The 27,039-nt window shown below is 42.1% G+C and overlaps 1 protein-coding gene across 5 annotated transcripts in view; it reads right to left on the bottom strand.

The window, feature by feature from the left end:
• Positions 1 to 27,039, bottom strand: part of PPM1L (protein phosphatase, Mg2+/Mn2+ dependent 1L) — a 111,793-nt gene that overhangs the window by 22,948 nt on the left and 61,806 nt on the right. For all 5 annotated transcript variants that reach the window (XM_075098565.1, XM_075098566.1, XM_075098569.1 and 2 more), the window contains exon 2: positions 11,145 to 11,319. In XM_075098565.1, the coding sequence (XP_074954666.1) occupies positions 11,145 to 11,319 (175 nt within the window). The remainder of the gene's footprint in view (positions 1 to 11,144; positions 11,320 to 27,039) is intronic.

Raw genomic sequence — 27,039 nt, 5'->3', positions numbered from 1 at the left:
TTTCCCCCCCCGCCCCCCAATATGTTGTTGAACATGTTTTCTGCAATTCCTAGACCTCCACAGCAGAACTAAAATTTAGGGGCATTTTCATATAATTGATGCTTTGAAGTGGAGGCATCCCTCGGAGATCCGAGTAACTGGCCCAAGGCAGTAACCAGCTTGGTTTTGTTTAGCTTGGCAACTGTGCTGAGCAATCTCAGAGCAAAGTGGTGGGATTTCTGTCGGGTGGCTGAAGGGAGCCGGAGGATATCATGACCCATCCAAGCCCAGCAAAATACCCGCCTCTGTTAACACAAGCTGCCCGCGTGAACCTAGGGTGTTCAGGAAGAAGTTGGACATTTTTCATTGGGAAAGATAAGGGTATTCCCTCAAAATAACAATACCTTAACTTTTGTAAGGAAGAGCTGGATAAAAGTTTAGAAACAAATAAAAGCTACCAGAAGTTTTACAGTGAGATATGTGTAGTCTGCTGCGTTAAGATTTGTCCCAAATTCTGTGATCTGTAAGAGAGATCTTCTATGGATCCATTAGACATCATCTACAGCTTTGCATTTCCCATTCTGGAAACATATCACATTTTAATGTAAAACACAAGCTGCAGAACCGATCACACAAAAAAATAAAACAAAAAAAAGGGATTTCATCCTCTTAGCAATTTCAGACAAATAAACCCCTCCACAATCATAGTGCCAACGATATTAAAGATGTTACGTTTCTGACACTAACTGGCTTTGAGTGAGCCAGTTTGCTACCAATCTGCTGCAGGATCCACCCCACATTTTAAGCCAAGCAGAAGTTTGCCGGTGATGGCACAGGGACAGCCAATGCTCGGTGATCTGAAGTGTCAGCAATAAGGTCAGCAATGCCAGTGCCCCACATGCTGCCCCACGAGGCCTCTCAAGAGCATGACTGACCTTATCTAGTTAGAAAATGTTATGGTAGATGCTCAACAGGCTTTTATTAGTGATATTCAACTGTAACGAGGACTGTAATCACATGGAAAAAAGTAGGAGCAAAATGAAAATCCCAGCTGGAAAAAAAACCCCACCAAAATAATTAAAAGTATCCAATTTGTCCTGTGACACCTCTGGCTTTATCCCAGTCCTGCCTAAAGGATCAAGGCTGCAAAATTTCATTTGAACACCAGGAACTGACCTCAACTTTCCTGAGGTGCCTCAGACATAATACCAGACTTAAAGCAGCAGCTATAAATAAGGTGTCAGCGGGTAGGCACTGAACTGAACTCAAGACGCATAGTTAGCAAATCCTTCTCAGGGTGGCTAACGGCTAGCTGCACACATCTCCGCATCGCTCAGCCTTAGCGGGGCTGCCCAAAAATCTCCGTTGCGGCTGGCATTTGTATCTGACGAATGGCTTTTTACTGCAACTGCATTATCCCTTGGCTCCTGGGGTTGGGTTTCAGCAGAGAGCTGCCAAGGTGATCAGGGGGCTGGAGCATCTCCCTTATGAGAAAAGGCTCAGAGACCTGGGTTTGTTCAGCCTGGAGAAGAGAAGGCTGCGGGGGGACCTTGTCAATGCTTATAAATATCTGAAGGGCGGGTGTCAAGAGGATGGGGCTGGGCTCTTTTCAGTGGTGCACAACAGCGGGACAAGGAGCAATGGGCACAGGTTGGAAAATCGGAAGTTCCACCTCAATATGAGGACAAACCCCTTCCCTGTGCGGGTGCCAGAGCAGCGGCACAGGCTGCCCAGAGAGGCTGTGGGGTCCCTTCCCTGGAGACATTCACACCCCGCCTGGACGCGGCCCTGTGCCCCCTGCTCTGGGTGTGCCTGCTCATGCAGGGGGTTGGACGGGGTGAGATCCAGGGGGCCCTGCCAACCCCTGCCATTCTGTGATTGTGATTCTGATTGTGTGATTCATGAAAGACTAACACCCATCAGCAGCACGACCACCTATCAGGCTGCAGCTAATTCCATGGAGCACCACCATGTAAATACCTATCGTGCTCTCCAGCTGGCCCTGAGGCACTCGAATGACGGATCACTTGCCCTAACTCCTGAACAAATAAAGAACTTATTAGTATCCAGGCAGAGCTGTACAGCAAGGCGGTATTTAAGAGTCATTTATTCGGTGCCCAAGGTGTATTGCCAAATTACAAATACAAACATGGACCCCGTCCAAAGGGACTGAGATCTTACTTCATATATCCCGTGCAAGAGGAAGAGGAAAAAGGGGAAGAAGAGTGATAACACACCAGAATTACACACAATTATGGAGGTTTGTGATTTAATTCAAGACCCTCACTCTGTCCCCGTCCCCTCCACTATCCAACACACAAAATTTGCTGATGCAGATTTTTCTGAGCTATAAATTGAGGCTGGCTGGCCTGACCAAGGGCGGCAGCTTAAATCACGCTGGTGACTTTTCCCTTCTTCAGGTTAATCAAATGCTGGGGCTAATCATCTTCCAACACCCAGCTAAAAGTCACCTCGGTCCGTACTTTTCTCCTTCTATATTTTCTGGTTGTATCTTCCAGTTCTCTGTATCAAACCCTACTTTGCCCATCTGCAAATAGGCAAAACGTCCATTTTTTGGGGAGAGAGCTGTCACCTCGGAATCATCCTCCTGGCACATGGCTGAGTGAAAACAGCACTGTTTGGGGGGACCTTTTGTATGAGATCAGCAAATCCAACTGGCAGACAGAGCCCAGGCAAACACCTCTCTATAGATATGCCGAAGCCACTGGCAGACAGCGGCTGCAGCCTGTATCCCAGAGCTGCATGGAAAAGATGCACATGGTGGGAGGAAAAAGCACCGATATTGCCGAAACTCAGCAACTCTCACTCTTAGAAAGATATTATAGCACAAGGAAGAGCTGGGATTTTGCTTGTTTATGACCAACTTCTTTACTTTAATGGCTTGTTACAGATTATGGATAGGGTTTTTAAGTAAGCTTCACTTGAGAACAGAAAGCCTTCTTTTGTTCCTGCTTCTTTTTCCTCCTACATCTCCCCATGTATAATTCAAACTCTGGGAAATAATGGAAAAGGCTAACAGTGATTGATTGTGGCGTGCAATGCAGTTGTGCATGCAAAGCAGGGCTTAGCACGAGCTGAATGCTGCTGCAAACGGGGAGAGCGCAAGGACAGATGACACAGAGAGGTGTGCAAGGGCGCAAGTGATCTCCAGAAACACAGCAGCGCCTTTAGATCATAAATCCCTGTGCATGTTCTTGACATTATTACATCTTCTTCTTAATGATTCTCCTCTTAAAATGTTTTCAGAACCCCAATATTAGCTGTTCATATATAGCAAAGCTAGGAGCAGCGAGACTGAAGGTATTAATTTAAATACTGAAATATAGCAATTGTGGGTGTAATGAAGAGTCTTGCAAAGGTGTATCCGGTCATGATTTTGTGCTGTTCCGCCCTGCTACAGCAATGCTGTTTATGCTTGTCTGGGTAATGATGTAGGAAAATTTAATAAGGATCTCCAAACAGTCTCTCAGGTTTGTAGGCAGAACAAACTTTGCTGCCTTCACTGCTACTCACAAGACCCTTCAGGCATTTATCTCTGCATCCATCAGCAGGTGACAAACCTCTGCCAAGATGGATGGCTTTCTTCCAGAGGCTGGGAACAGATGTTCTCGCCACCTACGCTGAATTTCCAACAAGCTGTGTCTTCAGTGCTATCTCTGTCTGATATGTTTTTAATAAATAATAAAAAAAATAAGATAAATCCATGCTCATGTCTGGCTGCTCATGAAATGTGCGTCTGAAATTGAGGAAGAACACTACGGTACTGACAGCAAGCATCTCAAGTAATGGTGCACATCAACTGAATCTAAAGGTTTTAAAATGAAATCTAACAAAAACTTATGCAAAATAAACCTCAAATAGTGATTTTAATTCTCCAGAGCTTATGTACTTTTAAAGTCTTTCATGAAGCCAAAGATACAAACAGGGAAGATGGCAATCAGGCGGTGATAATGAATGCAGCATCACCGAAGAACCCCTTTATAAGCACTCTTGCAATGCGGAGGAGCAACCTTTCCCAAACGCAGGAGCCATCAAAGCACCCCTCCCCTGAGCACAAACCTGGACTGACTCTCTACCATTAGTTACGACTGAATTAAGTAACCGTCTACAAATAAGTTTGTGTGTTTATGATGCTTTCCAGACTTAACTGATAAGACACAGAAAGGAAATGGTCAGTTAGTAATAATTAGTATTAAAACCATTAAATGGGTTAAAAATAATTTTCTGTTACACTTCTGAACCTCAGCACTCTGCTGGGCTGTGCTGGTTCCTTCTCTTTCTGTGGGACTTTGGTAATAGTAGATTTTAAAAATTATTTTTAAAAATTGCTACAAATGTGTAAATTCCAAAGTGAAGAGTACATGGCATTTATACCGTAAGACTGAAAATAATTACACACGCTTGAGTAAGAACAGAGCACTTCACGTGATTAGTAAAAAAAATCCGTAACTTACTGACACAGCCCCGTAGAGTCACCGTTGCACCTGCACTGCACAGAGGTTTCACCACATATATAAAAATATATTTTTTTGGTTTTACCAAATATATCTTTACCAAATATCCTGAACCAAGTATTGTTAACATTTATGTTGGTTCTGAAAAATCAACTGCTAGCTACAAATTCAAATAGCTAAATACCTACTTCAAAAATTGATGAGGATGTGAAGAGTATTTCACAGGCAAGTAGGCACCTGTCAAAGTGCTATTTCTGCTCCGAGTTTCTGCTGAAAGGTTGTAATTATATGAATAATAAAAATTTATTTTAATGGAGCAAAAGAATACAGCATGATTGGGCTGGCTTAAATACCTGTCTGTTGTTTACAAATATTGGCAAAATTCTGGAAAGCTGGAAGACCGTAACGTAGGAAGTTAGAGAGTCGCATGGTTTGCATTGAACCTACACCTTGAAATGTCATTTATATGGTTTGAATATACACCTACAGACACCCTTAGGCTGGTGTTCAGCTCCCCACGAGAGCTGTCTGCCTGTGTCGTACCCGTGAGCAAAGCTAATTCGCACCAATGGAAAAGAACGGGCACGTTTAGGATATGACTCTTCACATACTAAAGTAGATGCTTAAAATAAACGGATGAATCACATTAGAAATGCTGGTTTCTTTCTAATGACTACTGAAAAGCTCTAGAAAAGTTGTCCAGAATTGGATGTCTATAATGCAGATATTGAAAGGGAAAAGAGACAAATTCTACCCTTGGTGACCGCCTTGTGATTTCTGCTGTAGGTAATGGTCCTGTGCAGAAAAACAGCGCACTGGTTCGCGGTGATCAAGTTTAACATGTAGCTTTAATGTGTAAAAGAAATTAAATATGCCAAAGAAAGCATTGTGTGCAAGGCAAATATTAAATAAATTCAGTAGTCATCATCTGACTCTATAAAGAGTAAAACTTCCCACTGCATTATCTGGAAAAAGCACAATGCCGAGTTTTCACTGCAGCAACTTAAGACCCAGAGAAGGGAGTTGTTTTGGATGATGTTCTTGAGATCAAATACCTAAAAGTCATTTTAAAACCCAACCTGAGCTGGAGAGAAAGCCACCAACCGTGGCGGCCTGCAGGACACTCTGGTTTTCTCCTTGTCAGAAAGAAGCCTCCAGCACAGCAACAAACGTTGCCCCGACACGTTCGAGCACTGTTAGTTACACATCTGCTGTGTCAACGTGTTTGCAACACATCAGGAAATAAATTTACTGGATTGCTACACCCCTGTCAAGGGGGGCTCACCACAGCACACAAAAGCCTACCCAGCAACATCCCTCGAGATACTAGAAACACATTGTTTACTATGACCATCCTTTGCCTGTACATGCTTTTGCTTCAGAAAAAGACATCATTTCTGGCTCTTTTCTTCCTCACAGCTTTTTTACAGCTCTCCTGTTTTTGTTCTTGCATATTCTCTGCAACCCATTGCCTTTGCTACTGTTGTTTTTATGTTTACTGCATGACTTTCTTCTTGCTCTTTAAACCCCACCTAAAAACTTACATAAAGCCTTCCAACCATTTTTTATGCTCAGGTCATTTCATATTTGGCAGTGTCACATGTTCTTGCAGGACCATTGTCACTGTGTCATTGTGAGATTACAGACGTCTGCTCTTCCTAATGCTGTCAACAGGGCATGCCCGTACCCTGCCTTACTGGTAATGGCTGTAGCTGAGACTGGAAGAGAAATATTCTCAAAATCCTTGTCAGGACAAGGATTTAAACACCTGACGAGTCACCACTACTGAAAGCGTGTTCCCGTGTTTGCCCAAAGACCGAGCCCTCTGTTAAAAGGACCAGTCAAACACAGACCATAAGCATGGTCCAAGCAAGAGTGTGCATTATAAGACAATACTCCTATTTTAAAGAAGGTGGGCATAACAAACCCAACAGATCTTGTTCTGCATTTTTATTGGGCTATTGCTGCGCACAAGCCACCTTGAGATAAACATCACGGCAAAGATAAATTACTTCACCTTCACTGCGATGTAACGTAATGATGACTTTACCTGGTAAAGCTCTTTGCAAGGTATTTATTATCCTAAATTATAGAATAGATTTCCGGTGCAATTTTACTGCTTTAATTTTCTCATTTTCTCCTTGTAGTCACTTTCTCTGGGGGAAAACACCTGCCTGCACTGCCCGAAAGGGAGCACTGTAATTGAAAGAGGGGCAGCATTGGCCCCTCGATGATTAAAGCTAACCTTTTCCCAGCGTGACTACACTAGTGTGGACGTTTGTGTGAAGCAGATGGATTTGCCAGCCTCTTGGGCTGAAGTTTAATCTTGGATATTTTTGCTTTTCTGTACTTTTGCCAGAAACAGCAAATGCTCACGGGACTGGATCTACACCGGGTTGCAGTCCTTCAGTTGGAATGAATGTCTAAGCCTTGGATTTAAGCTCGGGGCTGGTTTTCACAGCTGCAGCTACTAGAGAAAGCAGACCCAGTCTTCTGCAAAGCACAGAAACACAGGCTGAATACGAGTAGTTGATTTAATTCCTTATCCATTCATTACACACTAAACCATGCCAGGAGCAAGGAGTGGAGGACAATGCATCACCTGAGGGACCGTGCGATGCCCATGGAGAGCACAGCACCTGGGCATGGCTGGGGGAGGCAGAGTACAAACCCCCATCTCATCCAGAGACAAAGTGCAATGTGTTGTGGTGCTAATGGCTACATCTTATCTCAGCAGAAATTTCTGTTGCTAAAACAGGAGTATTGGGGCAATGTGGGACATGGACTGCTAGCATAAAAACTCCCTTTAAGAAACGCTATGGTACTGACAGTGAGCATCTCAAGCAATGGTGCACATCAACTGTGGCTAGAAGTTTTCAGATGAAACCTAATGCAAACTGCACCCATAGGGAGGGACACGCAGGCCAGGCATGAGCTTTTGGTCCCCCCTGGGAGGATGTGTGGAAGAGCAGCCCCCTGCTTTCCTTGCAGGTGGCTCCAGGAAACACAGGGCACCCTGGCAAATATTAGCTAAGAAAACATGTTCTGGGCTGACATCTGGCTCTGGATGCAGTGCCTAAATAGCAATATCTTTCATGACTGCTTCATGGCAGGGAAAAATGAAATTCATCTTTTTTGTTGGACAGTAATGAAACTCACTTTCTACAGGACTCTTGGGGAGATGGGCCATCCATTAAATAAAAATCTATTGACTACAGTACAAAAACACTACCAGAATCTCCTAGCAGGCTTTAGCTACCTGGCATACCAGAGTTAAATGCCAAAATGCCTTTACATATCCTAAACTTGTATTTGTACAGAGTAGTCACTGACCACTCCAGATGTTTAGAGATGCTCTAAATTGAAGGAATAGGATTAACATCCAATAAAGCTTCAGCGGGAAAAAACATTCTTGCACAAAATTAACCCAGCCTTAGCTAGTCAAGAATGCCACTTTTAAAACTAGGGGATTTAAAGATTATGAGAGGATTTGTACCCATCTGTCACTTTTTGGGCTGCTTTCATTTTACAAAGCTTCCTCAGTCAAACTTCACTAAAAATCTTGTCAACATTTGACTATTTTTAGATGAACTCATTTTATTTGGTGGCTCTGATATACTGATTTCCTAAAGGGAAAGATTTACAAAAAGAAGCATTAGGATGTTGAGTCCATTGAAGCTGCATGTTATTAATATTGCATGCTGCTAGAAAGGCCAAATTAACTTGCAAAATCGTACCAGAAGCCCAAGCAATTTTAGTGCGTTTTTGTTTTATTCTGGCAAATGGCTGCAGCTGAATTCTACCTGCCTTGGGAGACATCTCTGGGGTAAGGGGAGTTAGCTGGGGGTGAGCACCCTGTGAACCCTTGGAAAATGGCCCTTCCAAGAGGGACGGGAAAGGTTTCCTGGATGGAAAAAGTCTGCTCCCTTGCTGTGGAAGTGCTCCCTTACATGCAGTGCCCTGCTACAGTTGGCTACTGACCCTTTGTATCACGTACCTTAAACATTTAACTTCTAGTTTCCCTGGCTGACATGTAGCAGAACTCCAACTGCTCATGATTACAGAAATTAAACCCTTAAGAATGCTACTCCGGGATGGGTTTTGTGGATGTCTCACACAGTCCCCTGCCAGACAAAGTTATATTTTCCCCTTACATTACAATAAGTTTTATTGTCACCATTTTGATTTTTAAAGGTTGATTTCTTCGTTTTGTATGTACCACCAGCAGCTTCATCTTCTCATTAAATTGACTTCGTTACGGCAAAACACTAATAACAGAAAAAATGTCACCAACACAACTGCTTGAGCGCTGAATAGCTGGAGTGCTTGGGATCACGAACAGCTGCTGCAATTATACTTCACTGCCCATTTTCTATGCTGTGCTCACAATCAGATCTTACTTCAAGAGCAGGTAGCACCATTTCTGCTTTTGTAGTAAACAAGTGACATGATTAGAATGAAGAGTGGGCTCCATCTCCGTGTTTTAATCTCTAGAGGTGTCTCTACCTGATTGGGAAGCTGAAATTCTGGCTTTTTATTTACAGCAAGCTGCACTCTCTCTCCATTCTGAATCTGTGTAGATGCTGGGACTTTTCTAAACTAGCTATTTATCTAGCTTCTCATTTCCACATGATTGTTTTATTGCATGATATAAATCCCCAAATGTGTGTTTCAAGCAGTTCTAATCTTTATTTTTGCTGTAGAAACACACAGTTTTCAATAAAGGAAAATGCTTGATTTTCCTTCTGACAGGAGTCAGTAATTTCCTGCACTTCATTTTTCCCTTCCTAACAAAATTCTGTCAATCAAAATGACTGGAGAGATGACATGACCAAACCAGGGAAAAAGATTTACATGATTCATTGGACTGGTAAATTCTGCATAACAGAAAACAACAACTTTTGAAGCTTATTTTTTATACATCATTAAAAACAGGCCATATGCGATTAAACAAATATCCCGTGCCCTCACATTAACTCTGTTGTCCTTTGAGAACTCATATGACTCCTTAAGTATGTGATGTGTGTACTCTGCAAATGCCACCGTATGGGGCTCAAGAGCATTCGAGATCAAAGCAGTTTAACAGAATCGGACTTGTTTATTGGGTGAACACATGAATATAATTGATAAAGTAATACAGCATTGTAATTCCTTGAAGTTACTAAAGCTCGCAGCCGTGTAAGTACCCAGAACACACAGCCTATACATGGCATTTTAAGTTGCTCGAGCACCTTCCAGATCAAGGCAGCTTAAGAGAATCGTATCGCTAGTCAGTGGCAGTCTGAGTAGGAGTCTGAGCAAAGTTGGTAAGTAGTTTGAGCATTTTAAGTACTGCAGGGCACTGCAGTGTGAGTACAAAGCATTAGGACAAAATAACACCAGCTTGCCAGTGCTTGGTTTTCCACAGCTTGGCTAGTGATGAGAAACTCTGTGATTTTAGCACAGTGCCATCTAACCAGGTCCAACCAAAACAGTGATCTACTCGGGATGGTGTCTGGCTTCTGCCTACAACACCTGGAAGGAAAACCTGGACCTGAGCTTAGCATGGTTCCCCATGGTGCCAGGTACAGTCAGGGGAATAACAGAACAAGAAAGTGCAACCAGGGATTAAGGAAAACCCCAAAATGAGGACATACTAAGTATAAATTCTCTTTTTGTATTACAAGGCTGCCTGAGGCTGGTTGGTAGGGCTGCAGATGAAAGGAGATAGTGTGTTGCAGCTCTCAGCCATGACTGCTTAAAGTGGAGAAACAGAAAGCAGCATCTTTCAGACGAAGCTAAGGAACGAAGGATGCTGAGAGATGTGCTATTGGGAGTGTGGTGAGCCAGGCATGCACACACCTGAGTGCAAACACATGGCTCGTCTGTACAGACCTGCGTATACACTGCCAATCCACTCGCTGCCATGAACACAAATTCAGCAGTAAAATAACGAACCGTTCTTTTTGATTCTTTCTTCGCAAGGTATCTAAACACCAAGAAACTTGGCAATATTGAGGGGAGTGGGCATATAGCAGATATTGGTGGCTATTTTGGAAGATCAGTGTCTCTTTTTTAATCTGTAACTGTAAAGAAGATGATGCATCAGGACAACTCTGTGAAGGATCCAAAAGCTGGAAGACGTTTCAAACTATTTTAAAACAAAATGCTAGTAAAAAGTATTAGCTATAACCTCCAAATTATCAAGACATAAATATCAAAACTGAAAACCTCTGCAATTGCACTGTTAAAATGCCTCCAACACTCTACACATTATCTGGTTTTGGCTACCCATGTGCATCATGTCACATCTAAAAATTCCGATTCTGTGACTATCCAGTACGCTCTTAGCTAAGTGAACCCAAAAAATAAGGTAGTGGTGAAGGAGAAACCAGCAGAAACCAAGTCACACCACTTGCAGAGACAATAAAGAGGCACGGCTAGATCAATCAACGTCAGAGCATTACAAAGGGCAAAGCATTGTTAGAAGAATAACTGCCCTTTCAGCTCATTAATATTCAGTCACTCAAGTGGAAAATTTTCTATCTCAACTTGATTTTAGAAGAAAGAAACATTTCACTGGGTCACCTCATACCTTTTGAGGACAAAGTTCAATTTGCCAGCACAAGCACTAGTATTCGGGAGAAAGAGTGAAAGTGAGCAATTTTTTTTTTTCAGTAAAATGTAACTCAGAAAGAAGCACAAATATACCTGCTTCATCATAGGATACAGTCAATTTTTCCAGCATTTCTCGATCAATTGATAAAATCTGCTGTTCCAGGATGGTTTGGTAAGACAGCACACTGTTCTCCTTGTCCTTCTCATAGTCTTGAAGATGTTGTTTTAGGACTTCAGGCAGGCGAGACTTCACATATTCTGCTGCCGACTATGCAGAAAAGAGGCAAAGGTTTAATTAATATGTTTTCTTTTGAAAAGCTTTACGCATATCCATAGCGATTTTTTTTTAAATTTAAAGCACTCTCAAATGTAACTCGTCACAATAAAACACTCTGAATGCTACTAACTCCATGGTGCAAAATCCACAGGACATTTCTCTGCCAAAACAACCCCTGCCTACCCAAAACGTCCAGGAGCTGGGGATATAACAGCCCAAATTCCCGAGCTGAGGCATAACCCACTTTTCAGCAGGGAGTTCATGGTAGTCCAGAACGGACTAGACACTGGACTAGACACATACATACCACAATAGCTCAACTTCTTCATCGTTAACACATTTTGAAACTATAACTATAAAATATAATGTCTTTATTCTAAATTTTAAAGTACAAAGTGACAGAATGCAACCACTGCACCTGCTATCGACACACAACCAGGCTCGGACAGAGAGATAGAAGGGAATATTTAACAGCATCAAAAACTGACATACATGTACACACGTATCTACACACAGAAAATTCTTTGAATTTTTTCTCTCTCACTGCTCGGGGCCATAAGGAAACAGAAATTAACACAAGGTGGCATGGTTGTACCAATGTTATGGAGCCTTGTGGAAAAACTTAAATGGCAGCAAAAAAGGAAGAGCATCTGCTTCTGGAGAGGTGTTGGTCCCCCCAGGATCCCTGCCGCCACTGGAACAGCTCTCTCCCTTGGGGCTTGGGCTCAGACACCTTGGTGAGATCCAAACGCAAACCAGCTTTCTGGTTTTCAAGCGTAAGCATCCCTTTCCTTCGAGTATGACACTCCCATTGTAAGAGGGAATAGAAAGTCCCTCTTTCTGGCACTGGTTTGGGTGTTGTGGTTTTGTTTTTTTGCTTTCCATCTCTGATACAAGCGTAACTGGAAAAGGAAGAAGTGGCAAAGGCTGCTGCCCAGTGCTCTGCCTTTCCTGCCAACCTCAAGACAAAAGAGAAAAATAAACGATAACAAGGTTGTAATATTTCAGGCCTGGAACTGACCAGAAGTTACCTTTACTCAGCAACAGGCTGTTCCTGGGTTTATATTTAGTTTTCCAAAATCAATTGCTGATTAAATTGCAACCTTAAAATATCACTGAAGTTGTGTTCGATTTTTCCGCAAGCTAAATCATGTGAGATGAATAAAATTATTCTAGGACAACTAAACAAGCTCTTCACATGAGTACAGCATACTTAATGTTACATTTTAATAGTGGTCTTCTTCCAAGAGAGGGCTGAAAGATACACTGTATACTAATTATTTTAGTCCCAGTTCTGGCATTTGTGTTTAATGTTTCATTTGAGAAGAGGTTTTACTCTGCAGGGGGTTATTTTTGTGCTCTCCCTAACACAGCAATTCTAAAGAGCAGGAAACAAAAGAAGAATTTATACATCTTCCTATTCTGAAATTTCTCTTGTGGCACCTGAGTGATTATTTGTATACTGCTGGCTGTAAACACTTAAGGAAAAATACCCGTCCTGTCCCAAAGATCTTGCAGCCCAAGTAAAAGTCAAGAGAGGGATGGGTACAAGCAGATGAGAAGGCCATTGGGACCACCGGCCTAGGTCAGCATGATGGGCAGCTGTTGTGAGCCACGTGCGGCACAATCACCAAGTTTTTCCATAGGTGTCGAGGCCCAGGATTACACTGATTTCAAGTGTGATCTCACAGGTGGGGTTTTTTCCCCTTGGTGAGAAGCAAAACCCAACACTCTTGCTTAGCCACTGCCTTTCACATTACATCTAGATGTCATTAAAGATTTAAACTGTAAAGCAATGATGGAACAGATACAAACTCCTCTCCTTTTCCAGCAAGAAACATGATCAGCCACGTCTGAGTAATTACATCCCTAGCCGCACTGCAGCGATGAGACAGAAAGTACTATGTTCTATTCACTACAAAAGTAATTTTATCTTGGCTTTAAAAAGTCACTTCCAGTACCTGGAATACTAAAAAAGAGAAAGTGTGAGGGTGTGAGTGCATGTTTATGCATGTGCTTGTATTAAAGAAACCAAGAGGCTACTGGGTGAACAAAATGGAAAAAAAAAAAAAAAAAAAAAGAATTTCAAAAAGAAAGACCCACCATTTCCACCCTCTTCCATCGTACCTCAGTTCTCATTGCACAGACCACAGTAGTCAACTTCTGTGCAGACCAGAAACTCCCCTGCATCCCTTACGGATTTTGGTGCAGACTGCAGCCCAGAGGCCCGTTCGCCGGGATGCTGCTCACGGGCCTCCCGGCAGCAGAGCCCCCCACCACGTCGGCCGGCCTGCCGGCAGCTTGGCCGCTCCTCCTCCAGCCGGCACTGGGGTCCCCCCCCAGCTGTCATGGAATCCATTTTCATTAATGTATGTATTTGCATTGCAGGCAGAAATTAGGGGGAAAACCCCCATTTCACTACTTTGAGGCTTCAAAATAGTTTTATCCTCTTTTCCTCTGTAGAGTCCCTCTTGCTCCTGCAGGAAGGAATTAAATCCTAGATGCTCCTGTAAAATACCTGACCTCAGCATTACTTATAACTAATTGTACAACATTTGCTGGTCAGTCTTCCTCACCATCACCCCTACAAGAAAGCAACTTGGAGCCGTAGGCACTGCAGCAGCGAGAACTTCAAAGAAACAGTGGTCCTGCTCATGCAGGCACCCTCCCACAGATCCCTGCTTCAAAACGGCAGCATAACAGAAATGCCCACTGCCGAGCTGTTACCTCTCTCGGTCACAATAACCTATTTTCTGGCAGGAACTTATCCATTTCTTTTATAAAATTGAAACTGCAGCATCCCCGTGAATCTGTTTTCAGTCTGAAGCACTCCTCTCCAGATTAAATAAAGGATTGACTTTAATACCTTAATTGACTTTAGGGTATTTCATCTTACCACGGAAAACTAGTATTTCATATATAAAGAATAAATTTTAAAATATCTACATGTAATGAAGTATACTTGCAAATCTTATTCACAAAAAATCACATTTTCCTCTGTTCACTAAAAAAAAAAAATCTAAAACCCGAACCCTACATAAAAATGACATCAGGAAATGGTGAAATCCCTCAGCTGTGTGGTAACCTGAACCTCAAATGCAGCCAGCATCCTTCTGTAACTACCAAATTTGCCCACATCTTTTAATTGATGAGAAGCACGTATCCAAAGTAAACTTGCTTTTTATAAATTATGCGTACTGCCTCCTAAAAATTGCTCTGCTTTTCTAAAGTGTATCCTTCTGGGAGCTTCCTTGTATGTGGGAAAGTCTTATTAAATTGCGTTATCACTGGATGAACAGTGGGCAGTGGAAAACCCTCCCCACGTGGTGATGCCCCAGGAATCTGCTTTTGCTGTTCACCCCGCAGTGGGGTTCAGCAGGAGGAGCAGGATGGCAGAGCATCGGGGCCAGCTTCTGAATTACATGGCTCTCCACGCAAGTGCTTGCACACAGAGGAGATACATCTCCATGGGCACACATGTAAACGTGCAAGAAGTGACCCAAGTACTCTATGACAAAATGCATTAATTAATATGGCAAGTGTTAAGCAGTTCCATGACCCCGTGAAAAACGAGGACTGCAAATGAGCTGTGGCAAGATCATCACACTGGCACATCAAGCAACTGAAGGATCTAATTAGCTGGAACAGCCATTATTTATAAACACAGATTTCCAATTTAAAAAATGGAAGATGGAGACTTTATTGCCTCAGACCTGCACTCCACACTAACTCCCATGATTTAAAGGGAGAGGAGGGAAACCACAAATTTATGATCTTAATATTCTTGCGACAATTCATTCTGCCTGCTCAGCTACTGCAAACGTCCATAGACTATGGAAAAATACAGGATCCGTTTTAGAGTGTGGTATTGCTGGTGTAGCACATCCACCACTGAAGGATTAAAAAGACTATCAAGACTCCTCTATCACATCTTCCTGCCTCTCTTTTTCACACGTTTCCCTCCCCTTCAAAGCCATGTGGGTCACTACAAGTCTCCTTCTTCAGAAACGATACACCATGAACTGCTGGGCAAGAACAGAGTCCACCTTACAGAAAAGTGGAATTTCAACTTTGTTCACCTCCTGGTTCACCTCAGGGAAATAGTTTTTTAAGTAGGATCAAGTGAGTTCAAGAAATAAAAGCCTGAGGTGGGTACAACACATGAACACGGGTGTAAACCCTGTTGAAGGTAGTGTTGGCCATGCTAATCTCATGGGAAGGAAACATAATGAAGAGTAAAGAGGGATTGATCTGTGGACCTGTGCTGGTTTTGGCTGAGAAGGGGTTAATCCTCCTCACCGTGGGGGGGTCGGCTATCTTCCCAGCTTCCCGCGCTCTGACGCGTGGCGGGGGGGGCTGGGAGGGGCGGGGCCACGGGGGGGGCAGCTGACCCCGACTGACCAATGGCAGGCTCATTCTATACCATGTGACACCATGACCAGTATATTGGGGGGGGGGCAGTTTGCGGCTTGGGGAGGTGCGGTGTCAGGTCGGCGGGCGGCTGCATCGCGTGCGGTTTGTTTTCAGTGGTTCATTCTCTCCCCCCCCCCCCCCCCAGGTTTCGCACCTCTCATCCTTTCCTTTCCATTCCAATTTTATTTTATTTTAATTATTAAACTGTTCTTATCTCAGCCCATGAGTGTTACCCTTCTGATTCTCTCCCCCATCCCGCCGGTGGGGGAGTGAGCGAGCGGCGGTGTGGGGCTGAGTTGCCGGGTAAACCACAACAGGACCCTATTAGACATCTCTATTAGAATCATGGAGAATACACAAAAGGAGCTGAAGGAAATTAATACAGTATCAAAACTATAACGTAACTGGGCACTAAGAGAGGCTCGGTAAATAATTCACAAGACTAGATTGTTAATACAGATGATATAATGACAATGGAGGCTATGGAAATAAAGAAGTGTCCTGCTCATGAAGAGAGTATTTGCTCTTCTAGGCCCTATCTGTAAAAGGGAGACAGACCTGCCAAAAGTCATCATGTAAAAAAGAGAAGCAGAGGGCACTACCACAGTGCAGGTCCATGAGACACCAAATGAAAAATAGAGAGGTTGAGTTTTTTAACCAGGAACTGGAATAATCAACCAAAGCACAAGATGTAATGAAGTACTGCAGTTGCTCAGATAATATTATAGGAAATACATTTCAGAGCACAGGTTGTCCAGCAGCCTTGGAGTGTGTTGGTGATAGCAGCAAAGACCACAGTTTGGGTGCAGGATGTACCAGCACTGAGAAGCCCCCTAAGATAAGGAAGGCAAAAGACAACTTCCATGAAGGTGACGATTACTTCTTCAGGGGCAAAAGAACATAATAAAGACAAAGGACTTTAAAGGAAGGACACTAATGATCTCCAAGGCTTGACAGTACAAAAGGACCAGCAGCTGCAAGTCGAAGGAGAAAAGAAGGTACGGGGAACAAATATTTCCTTAGAGAAATGATGTGAGCAAAAACTATCCCAACGCAGAAAAAACCTATGAATTAACCTGGCTAAGTCATAAGCTGCTCAGTGATCTCAAACTCAGGGACACGTATACACAGTCAGAGTACAGCGTGGGTATAAAAGAATAACAAACACTGAGAAACAAATGGAGACTAAAGAAAAAAATTACTTGGAGCTAGCAAAGGTAGCAAGAAAAGGTTCTACAACTCCATTTGTAAGAAGAAAAAACCCAGGCAAAATGTTGCTCTACTGCTCAGCAGAGTAGAAGAGCTATTGACAGATGATGCCATAAAAGCTGAAGTATTTAATGTCTTTTTTTGCTACAGTACTCACTATCTTCACCTTGCTTCATTCAACCGGCAGCTAATATCAGAGGCAAATAACCAAAATCTCAAGACAGAATAGGGAAAGAACATGTTGGAAAGTGCTTATAAAGATTAGATATTTTCCAGCTGTCTGGGCCAGATGAAATTCTTTCAGGTATACATAGGTAATGGGCTGAAACAATCCCTTTAACGACCCCGTCTCTGAAAATTCACAGAAGATGGTGAGATGCTATTTGGAAGGGGCAAATGCCGGGGCTACTTTTAAAATAGTATAAAGGGAGAGAAACAGAATTACAGACTAGTCAGTTTAGCTTTGATGCCTAAAAAATGGGATAAAAGATCAAATTATTTCTACACACATGAAAGCACCAATATTTGTAAGGTGCAGAGAGCAAAGTGGCTCTCCCATGGTGGGAGGAGACCTGCTAATTCAGTTCCCACCACCTGAAGTCCAGGGAGCAAATGCTCCCTTGCTCATTCCAGCAAACGTACCCTTGCTTAGAAGTCTTAGTACCACCGCTCACATCATCAGCACAGACAAATCTTTCATGTTATTTTCTTAAGCCTTAGGGGATCCCAGAGAAATAGCCTTCCATGTAAATTAGGATGCTGAACCCCATGCAGATTAGGCATTTCAGAGGATCTTACAGGATTAAGATGCATCTCCAGAGTCCCCTTGGACCCAACACGTGTGTTTGGTGCTCCTGGGAAGTGGAGACAGGGTGTGGAAGCCTGTTGTTGCCACCATCTGACCTTTATTTGCTGCCATCCCAGCTCACAGAAAAGATTTCAACTAGAGGTGCCATTGGAAACGTATAATGATGCCACTCAGAATTTCACATTCCATATTTTACACTAGCACTCCTTAGCAAAAATGTTTTTATATACAGGTTTCTGGACTCACATCTTTTAAATAAAAAAACCAAACCCAAACCACACAATTCCTTATTCCAAGAACAGTGCACTTAAGTTAGATATCTCCCTGTAGGATGGTAAAAACCACGGCACAATAAGGTTGTGGACAAGAAGTGTATTCCAGAGAGTCCATTAGTGATTTTTTGTAGTAATGCTATAAAACTTTCCTGTTTATTTCAAAAAGTTCAGTACAAAAATATACATACAAAAAATCAGATTGCTAGGTTAAAGGAATCTCAGATTAAATAAAAGACCTGAAAGTCAGTCTCCCCCTGACCCACTTCATTCTGGTAGAGAGATGTCCCTGCTTCCCGGGGTGAAGCAGGACAAGTTGAAGAGCACATTCCCCCTGCCCAGCCATTCAAACACCATGCAGCATATGGAGTATTTGTTCCCATTTTACTCTATTAACAAATCAGTCGTAAAACTTTTAAGAATTGTTTCTCAGTATCCTGATGCTGTGTTGGGTGCTTTACTATAGGAAGGAAACGGTTAAAGAATATTCTTTGGGTTCCTGCTTCCCTAAGAGCTAAGCTTACTGCAGACAAACCACCTTCTCAACTTATTCACACTCCACTGCAGGGAAGGCTGGTGTTGATTGAAATAGATACAAAAATTCTGCCTCCAGGACCACGTGTGCCACTTCAACTGATTTCAGAGACATATACGTACATCAGCCCTGGCTCTCATGTCTCACACCCAGCATTTAGGATTGGACGCCTCTCCTTCATCAGCACGAACCACGAATAACTCCACTGAAGTCAGTGGGATTTTGCTGAGGCAAACCTCTTGGAAAAAGGACATGAAGCTATGAATAGTTATTCAAAAGGAAAACATATGATAGCAAAACATAATCTGCTCTCAAGAGGATAGCACAAGATCCACAAATGGCATCAAGGCAAACCTTTTGCCCTCTAAAGCAAGGAACTATTTAAAGAACAAATATGCCAAAGAAACCCTTTAACAGAGGTTTCCTGTAATACAAAATTCTGGTACGCTTAGCCTATTATTTCTATGAAAAAGTGTCTTTTTTTTTTTCTAAATTAAATGTTTGAGTAAATAATTTACTATTGATCAATATGTATCCTAGGAAAGCCAGACTCACAATTTAAAACAAGGTTATTAGCAAAAGCATGATATCTGAAAACATTTGGGGAACTCAGAAATTCTCTCCTAGGACTTTCAACAAAACTGAATGCTGAAAACACCACTGTTACTTTGCAATCCATGCACAACTTATTTCCATAGCAGGAAAAATATTAGCCTCACAAACATCTTTAGGTGAACAGAAGCTATATAATCATGAGAAGATTAACCTGATTCCAAGGAGATGTATAAAGTTCAAATTAATATTCACACTGGATTGTCGGAGATATATTAAATCCATAATTACAGTAATCCACAGCTGCTTCAACTGTAGAAAATAATGAATTGCCCAGTGAGAACTGGTGTCCATGAAATGGAAAGAAAAGGCCATCTGTTGTGGAGCTTTGCTCTGACTTTATGCTTTGAGCACGGAGAGCTTGATCTTCTTTGACACAGTCTATATGTGGATTTATGGCTACAAACAATCCAAATAAACGTATCACCAAACAGAAAGGACAAAAATAAAAAATTATGATCATTTATGGCTTTAAATTATGCATTTTAGTTTCTTCCCTACAACAGAACTTGTCACTCACTTCTTAAATAGACTTATTTAAACGTCCTAGAATGAGAAGCAAGTCAACAAAATTTGTAATGTAAAAATTACATGTTCTGTTCTCCCTCCCACTCCCCCCAACGTTAGTCATACAGAAATGTGTGACACTGCAGTGAGCATACACGCGAATGCTGGCATGGTACTCGTTAAATTAGGACATGGATCAGAAGAGGTGAGAATAAATGCAAAACAATTATTTTCCATCTTTCAAGGAGGGAGTGGTTAGTGAAATACGTGTACAAGTAATTTTTTTTAAGAACTCATTTTAATTAATCAATTAAATTAACAAAACATGCTCCGTGTGATACAGCCAAGCAGTCACTCATTCTAGAGATGAAGAAAGAAACAAAGCAGAGGGACTGATGTCTCAGAACTGCAAGGAGTGCTCTGGAAACTGGACACCTAATTAAAAGATCAATTTTATCAAGGCAAGGTGGAGCATTATGATTATCTTGTCCGGCATCTGGAATCAGGACCACAGGACTTCCCTGTCTCATTGTTTGAGTACATCATTTTGAAAAATATTCGACTCTGTTTCAGAGACAGAGAATTTTCCATAGCCCTTGGAAGTTAATTATCCTTACTGTTAAGAGGATAAATTCACATGCCACAGAAAATGTTCACGTTATTTCCAACCTGAATCTGCTATTATCTGTGACTTTCAGCCACTGAATCAAGTAAAATGTCTGCTCACCTACATTCCTCTTTCTCATGTAAATACATGCAAATTGATCAAATCACTCCATTATCTTCTCATTGATAAACTCAATAGATGGAGCTCACTGAATGGCACGTTATTACATGTCACATTATCACGCATGCTTTCTAATCTTTTCAAGCATTCATATAGGTCTCCCTATTTTCCAACCTTGTTCTTTAGGGGTAATCATCACAGCAAGCCAGTTCCCCATGGAGGAAGACTTACTAATACCAAAACCACCTCCTTATTAACCATTTGCATAATGTTTATTGGGTCACCACTGCCTTGAGATCTTATGACCTACACTGTGCAATATTAGATATATAGACTCACAGTTGATTTTACTGAAATGCATGGCACTCCTTGTGAGTATACCCACTCAACGATTTCTATTTAAAATTATCCCGACTCTATCATGCAACTCCAGTTTAATCCCTTTAATATATACTGTATTGATTTGAAAATATTCAAAATAGCATGTATATCAAGTCAGAACACATATTCTTCTTGTAAGTTTTGGCTAATCACTATTACAACTATTATTATTGATGAAAAGAATCAAATGCTTCGGTTCATACAGGCATGAAGTGAAATTATACTCACAAGGAAATCAAGGATATTCTCCTCAGTGAACCTGGATGATGGGACAGAGTGCACCCTCAGTAACTTTGCAGATGATACGAAACTGGGAGGAGCACTTGATATACCAGAGGGATGTCCTGCCAAGTTTGAGCGACCTGGACATGCTGGAGAAATGAGCCAACAGAAACCCCATGAAGTTCAACAAAGGGAAACACCAAGTCATGCCCCTGGGGACGAACAATCCCACGCACCACTACACACTGGGGGCTAACCAGCTGGAAAGCTGGCTGAAGAAGGACCTGGGTGTCCTGGTGGACAAGAAGCTGAACATGAGCCAGCCATGTGCCCTAGCAGCAAAGAGGGCCAACAGCACACTGGGCTGCATTAGGTCGACCATTGCCAGCAGGTCGAGGGAGGTGATCCTTCTCCTCTGCTCAGCTCTGGTGAAATGCATCTGGAGTGCTGGGCCCAGTGCTGGGCTTCCCAGTAGAACAGAGACAGGGACATACTGAAGTGACTCCAGTGAAGGGACACAAAGATGATTAATGGATTAAAGCATCTGTTGTACAAGAAGAGGCTAAGAGAGCTGGGACTGTTCAGCCCAACGAACAGAAGGCTCAGAGGGATTTTATCCATGTGTACAAACACAACTGGTGGCACCAGGCTCTTCTCAGTGGTGCCCTGTGAATGGCAAGAGGTGATGGGCACAAACTGAAACACAGGACATTCCATGTAGCAAGAAGAAAGAACTTTTTTTTCATGGTGAGGGCAGTCAAACACTGAGGCAGGTTGCCTGGAGAGGCTGTGGAGACTCTACTTTTGGAGACAGTCAAAGCCCAACTGGACATGTTCTTGAGCAACCTGCCCCAGCTGCCCCAGCTGCAGCAGAGGTTGGACTGGACGGTCTCCAGAGGCACCTCCAACCTCAGCCCTTCTGTGACTCTCTAAAAATATTTCCGGAGAATTCCTTGGGATGGTTACTCCACCCAGAATATTTATTCTGGTTGTTTAGACAACTGCATATATCCACCCAAAAAGTGTTTAGTAAATATATTAAGAATAATGAGAATAAGAGGAGTTATTACCCTAATAAAAGGAAATGCATTAGCACTTAAATTGCATATGCACAGATACAAACTCTGAATCTTAATTGTGCTAGGAAGCCAATTATTATTCATGCCCTTTTTAGGAGAAGAATTAAGATTAGTGGGTAAATTAAACTGAAAATTAGCCACAGACAAAGCACTTGTTTTATAATGCTTCTGTTAGTTTTAACAAATAGGAAGCTGAAGCTTATTGTAAAGGTGATGTATTTCATAAATCCTGGAAGACGCAAGCACAGACACAAAAGACAAGCAATAATTATGACTACCATGTCCACATGGCCATATCTAAAGGACGTTAGTATTCGGCATATAAGACTAATATCTCTATTTGCCAAAAGGCATGATTTAGCCAATGGAACAAAGCAAAATATGTTTGAATGAATTACTAATAACAATTAGGTATGTCAAGATTTAACCCAATTTTTATGCTAATTGGGTGTAACTATTAACATAGACGAGCTGAATATTAAATTAGGAACTGTTAAAAATGCACAAAAATACTTATTCATTACCAGTTAACAGTGAAGAAAAATCTGGGTCCCAAATTACAATTTATGGTTGCAAGGGATTACTAAATATAAACGCCTATACAGCTATACCAGCAGGGACTGCATTTGCTGTGAAGACCTGCCAGAAAAATTTCACCCAACCAGGAAGAACTGAAACATTTTCTTATATTACTATAATAAAATCTAAGCAATGGGGGATAATTTTTTTTATATTGGCATAAAAAAGCAGAAGCAAGAGAAACAACACTGAAAATAATGGTAGAAATGTCATAAAACCAACTAACTTTACAAGAGTATTGAACTCTTATTTTGCAAGCTAGACATCAAGCATTTTTTGATATAGAAAAACACTGCATTTTGTATTTTTCTGAGCCCATCAATTTCAACATAGAAGATGAAAAAAATCAAGTTTTGCAAAACAACTGCAACTTTGTGCAACCCCTGAGAAAATTATGTTTAAAGCTTCGCAACTGTAATCTTGCATCAATGCAGATCCTGAAATGAAAGCCTTCATCAGCAATTAAAGTGCCTTAAAACCACTCCAGGGGATTTCTACAGGTATTTCTTTTCCAAATAGCAGTGGGATACAAGACGGTTTATGAAGAATCAGTTTTTACCAGAAACTTTTCGTTCTGCTACTTTAGTTGAAGCAAAGATGTATTTATAGCCTATTAGACTCAACGAAATAGCAAAAAGCTTTTTTCTTTCTTTGCTGTTGTTCTCCCTCTCCAAGCAAAGAAAGAATGAGTGTAGTGGAATATCTTAGGCTAAATGGTCTCTCCTGATTTAGAGACATCACTTTCTGCCAAGCAGAAATCATCACAAGAAGTAGAAAGATTTGGTTTGGGCTGAATTAGTTTGTTACACAGGAGACCGAGAAGACTCTACTTTCACCTGCTTTGAATTTTACGAAAATTCAACCATCTGGTCAGAGACTTGCATTCTATTTTAGATTCTTATTTTGGGGAAAAAAAAAAAAGTAGTCCAAACAATTTAATTTATCTAGAGAATGAAGTTAAGGAACAAGAAATTGCTTTTCCCATTGAAAAAGTCACAGTTTTGGCAAATGCTTCCTTAAATAGCTTCAGCTCGATACCGCCCCGGTCACGCAGAGCAGGGAACTGCACACTCAGGGCGCTTGCACTAACTGCGATGTCTCCAGGATGGAGCAAGGCATTGCTATCAGGTGACGGATGAAGAGAGCAGCACACAAGATACCTTACATACAGCTAGGAATTTGCTTTTCCTACAATGCCCAGCGCAGAAACATACCAGTATTGCTCACGTTCTCTTTGTTACTCACCACCTGACAGTGCGGTGTGAAGCATGCTGAGAGGAACACTGGTTGGGAACTGGTAGGCCGAGGCTCACCACAGCCCTGACCATTACTTTTAGCTGAAGTACAGATGGCTCATACAGAGCTGTTCTGTATTTGCAGGCTCTCATGCAGAAAGGCAGGTGCACAGATGCTGATCTGTAAGTCACTCCTTAGGGTTTAGGCCACACCACAAGGTTAAATAAAGTCCAGCCCTTCTGCATTATGTTTTCATAACTGTGGGTGGAAGACAGGTACGGTTCGTTCTAAAAATAAATGTATAAGGGGTTTTTTATGGACTTAAAAGAATAGAGGAAGCACAGTATCAGACACACACTGGTTCCCACTCCGCTGCTCTGGGCACATTGTCCCCCAAGGACTTGGCTACCTGCAAGGCTCCCACTGCTCCTTTTCCCAATACAGAGTCCAGCGCTCCTGAACGAAATATTTCTGTAAATCATTCCAGTACCATTTCAAAACTCCAGGAAGCTTAACAAGTCGACAATGGAGAGGAATTTTCAAATAATTCTGAGTGTTAACATACAAAGTACTATTATTTTGCCTTCCACAGTCATAACTCACCTGCACATCACCACCTTAATGACCCAGCACACCCAAACACTGCAGAAGCAGGCAGCACGTCACCTGCTTCTGCTCTGGAGCAGAAGCTTTGACCAGACGTTGTCCCCTGGAGCCCAACAGTCACGTCCTGTCCTGATAAGGCTTTTACTAAAAAGTCTAACACTGGAAGCAGTTCTTAAGCTTTCATTTAGGTCCCCATTTCTCTTAGCACTGACCTTATAAAAATTCTGTATTAAGAAATCCCATTAATAATTAGCCCCATGTTATACCCAATGCTGTGATGAGAAGGAGATAAGAATTGAGATAAACCACTTCAGTGTGAGAAAGAAAGTATGTGAAGCCGCAGAGCCTCAGGGGTAATCTAGGCAGTTCTGCTGTGCCGCTCACTCCGAGGAGCTGGAGGGATTAATGAATAGACGACAAAACTGCAATTTGTTCCAGCCGTATTTACTGGAGTTCCCTGCTGTCTCTTCAAATGCTGGAACAAACCCTGCACACAAACAGTTAACGAGGAAAATGTGGCCATGTAGTCCTTTAAACAATTTACCACGGGGGCCTGATGACATTTTCCTTTAGTGATGTATACGGAAATTATTATTTGTGAAGATAACTTTGAGATTCAATGAGCTCTGTTTAAATGCAATTATGGTTCTTTTGCTTAGGTCCTCTTCTCCTTTCAGACTTGAAAAGGCCACTGTATTGACCCGTGTTGCAAATAATGAGCTGGGAGCTAGCAAGGAAAGTACCGCATTCACAGCTCATGTAAAACTAATCCAACGCCATTCAAGAATAAAGCAAACTTTTGTCTTCTCTCCATGTGTGCCACTGTAACACCAGTCTGCCAGGAAAAAAGATTTTTCTTGCCTGTGAGACTTTGTGATCATGTGGGGGATAAGCAGCTCAAACATAAGATTATGGTAGGACATAGGGTTTAAAAAGGCTACTGGAATCCTAAGATGTATAAATAGAGGAATAATAATGATTGTAGTAAAGTTATTATGGAATCGTTAATGGAAAAGTGTCTAGTTCTTATACCTGGAATTTGAGGATCAAGAGAACATCTGAGGGTTTACGAAAACAACAACAACAAAAAAGGAAAATTATTTTAAAAACCCCAAAGATTACAGCAGGAGAGGAAAGGATCTGCCTCAACTTACCAAAGCTAAGGTCAAGTGCTAAAACTGGAGATGCATCTTCCACACAGGGGTCTCCACTTGGCCAGAAGGAATCTGTCACCCACAAACTCTCATGGAGAACCAGGTTACTCTGAAATCTCTATCACCAAAGTGACTGCTGCTGAGAAGGAAACCTTCCCTCTGATGAGCATCGCACGTTAACAGGTCAAACAGGTAAGGATGTAGAGAATGCTCTGAAGCAAGAGATGCTTTAGTTACTCCACTGCTATGAGTTACGTTACACAAAGCAGCTGTTGAGGCTGCGAAGAGGTACTACCTGCATGTGAAGGATGCCAGACCTTTCATAAGCCTGAAATACCTCCAGCGTTATAGCAAAGAAAGAGCCAGGCTAGTTATTCTGCCAAGAGTGCACAGATGATGTCTGTATTGACACAAAGATTGGATCGCAGCTCCTCTTCCTAAAATGAGGAAGAATAAGAGAAAGCCTTGGTACATCAGTAACTGAGGAGAAAAAGAATGGCTTTAGTGGCATCTTAACCCACTTAACTTAGTCTTAGTTCTGTGCTGTTTTGTCTCCCAAGTTGAAGGACTTACAAACCAGCATTAAATGTAACACCTTCTTCAGTAAGAAAACACAAACCTTCCAGAGCGGACAGAATTGATGACAGAGAATAATTATACAAACCATTTAATTAAATGGCACAGACTCAAAGACAGGGACTTCATTAAATAGAAAAGCAGCCAATTCAAATCCATAAATAGCTTCCAAAGCATGTTCATTTTCTAGTGCCATTTCACTACATAAACACTGAGAGCAGTACCCTTGAGAAAAGGAGAGGCATAAATCAGGCCTCCAGTTAGGATAAACAGCAATGCCTGGATGTTATTATTTCTTCCCTCTAAAAACGTACATAGTTAAAGAATAAAAAAAGAATTTCTCTTGCTTGTGTGATCAACACATCTTTGCTTACTGAGCCCAAATGCCTGTAAGCACATGGACACCAGCTAACACTCTTGGTCGATGCATACACAGAGCCCACCTGCAAAGTGGGAAGCACCTGCAGACAGAGTGAAGTTTGCATTGAGTTGGAAAGCGAAGTGTGCAGAGCGAGGTGCGATGGCTTGTCCAGGGCAGTGGGGTGCAAGGTGCACCATGCCACCAGGCTGCAACAGCAGCAGAGCAGAGCGATGAGACTGTTTGCAACAGGCTCACCCTTCGTACCTTCTCACCCGGCATTTGCAAAGGCAGCGGACCACCAGCAAAGAGATGCAGAGTTCAGGAGAAGCCTCTGGGGCTTTCCACCTCCTTTTTCAATCTTACCCTTAACAGGAGAACCAACCTGTTTGCTTGTTTTCTTTGAGGAGTGCCTGCCCTTCCTGCACACCCCTCAG

Source organism: Phalacrocorax aristotelis, chromosome 7 (assembly GCF_949628215.1).
Source record: "Phalacrocorax aristotelis chromosome 7, bGulAri2.1, whole genome shotgun sequence".
In the NCBI taxonomy this organism is placed as follows: domain Eukaryota; kingdom Metazoa; phylum Chordata; class Aves; order Suliformes; family Phalacrocoracidae; genus Phalacrocorax; species Phalacrocorax aristotelis.
The sequence above is the reverse complement of the archived record's forward strand: the minus strand, read 5'-3'. Positions and strand labels throughout refer to the sequence as shown.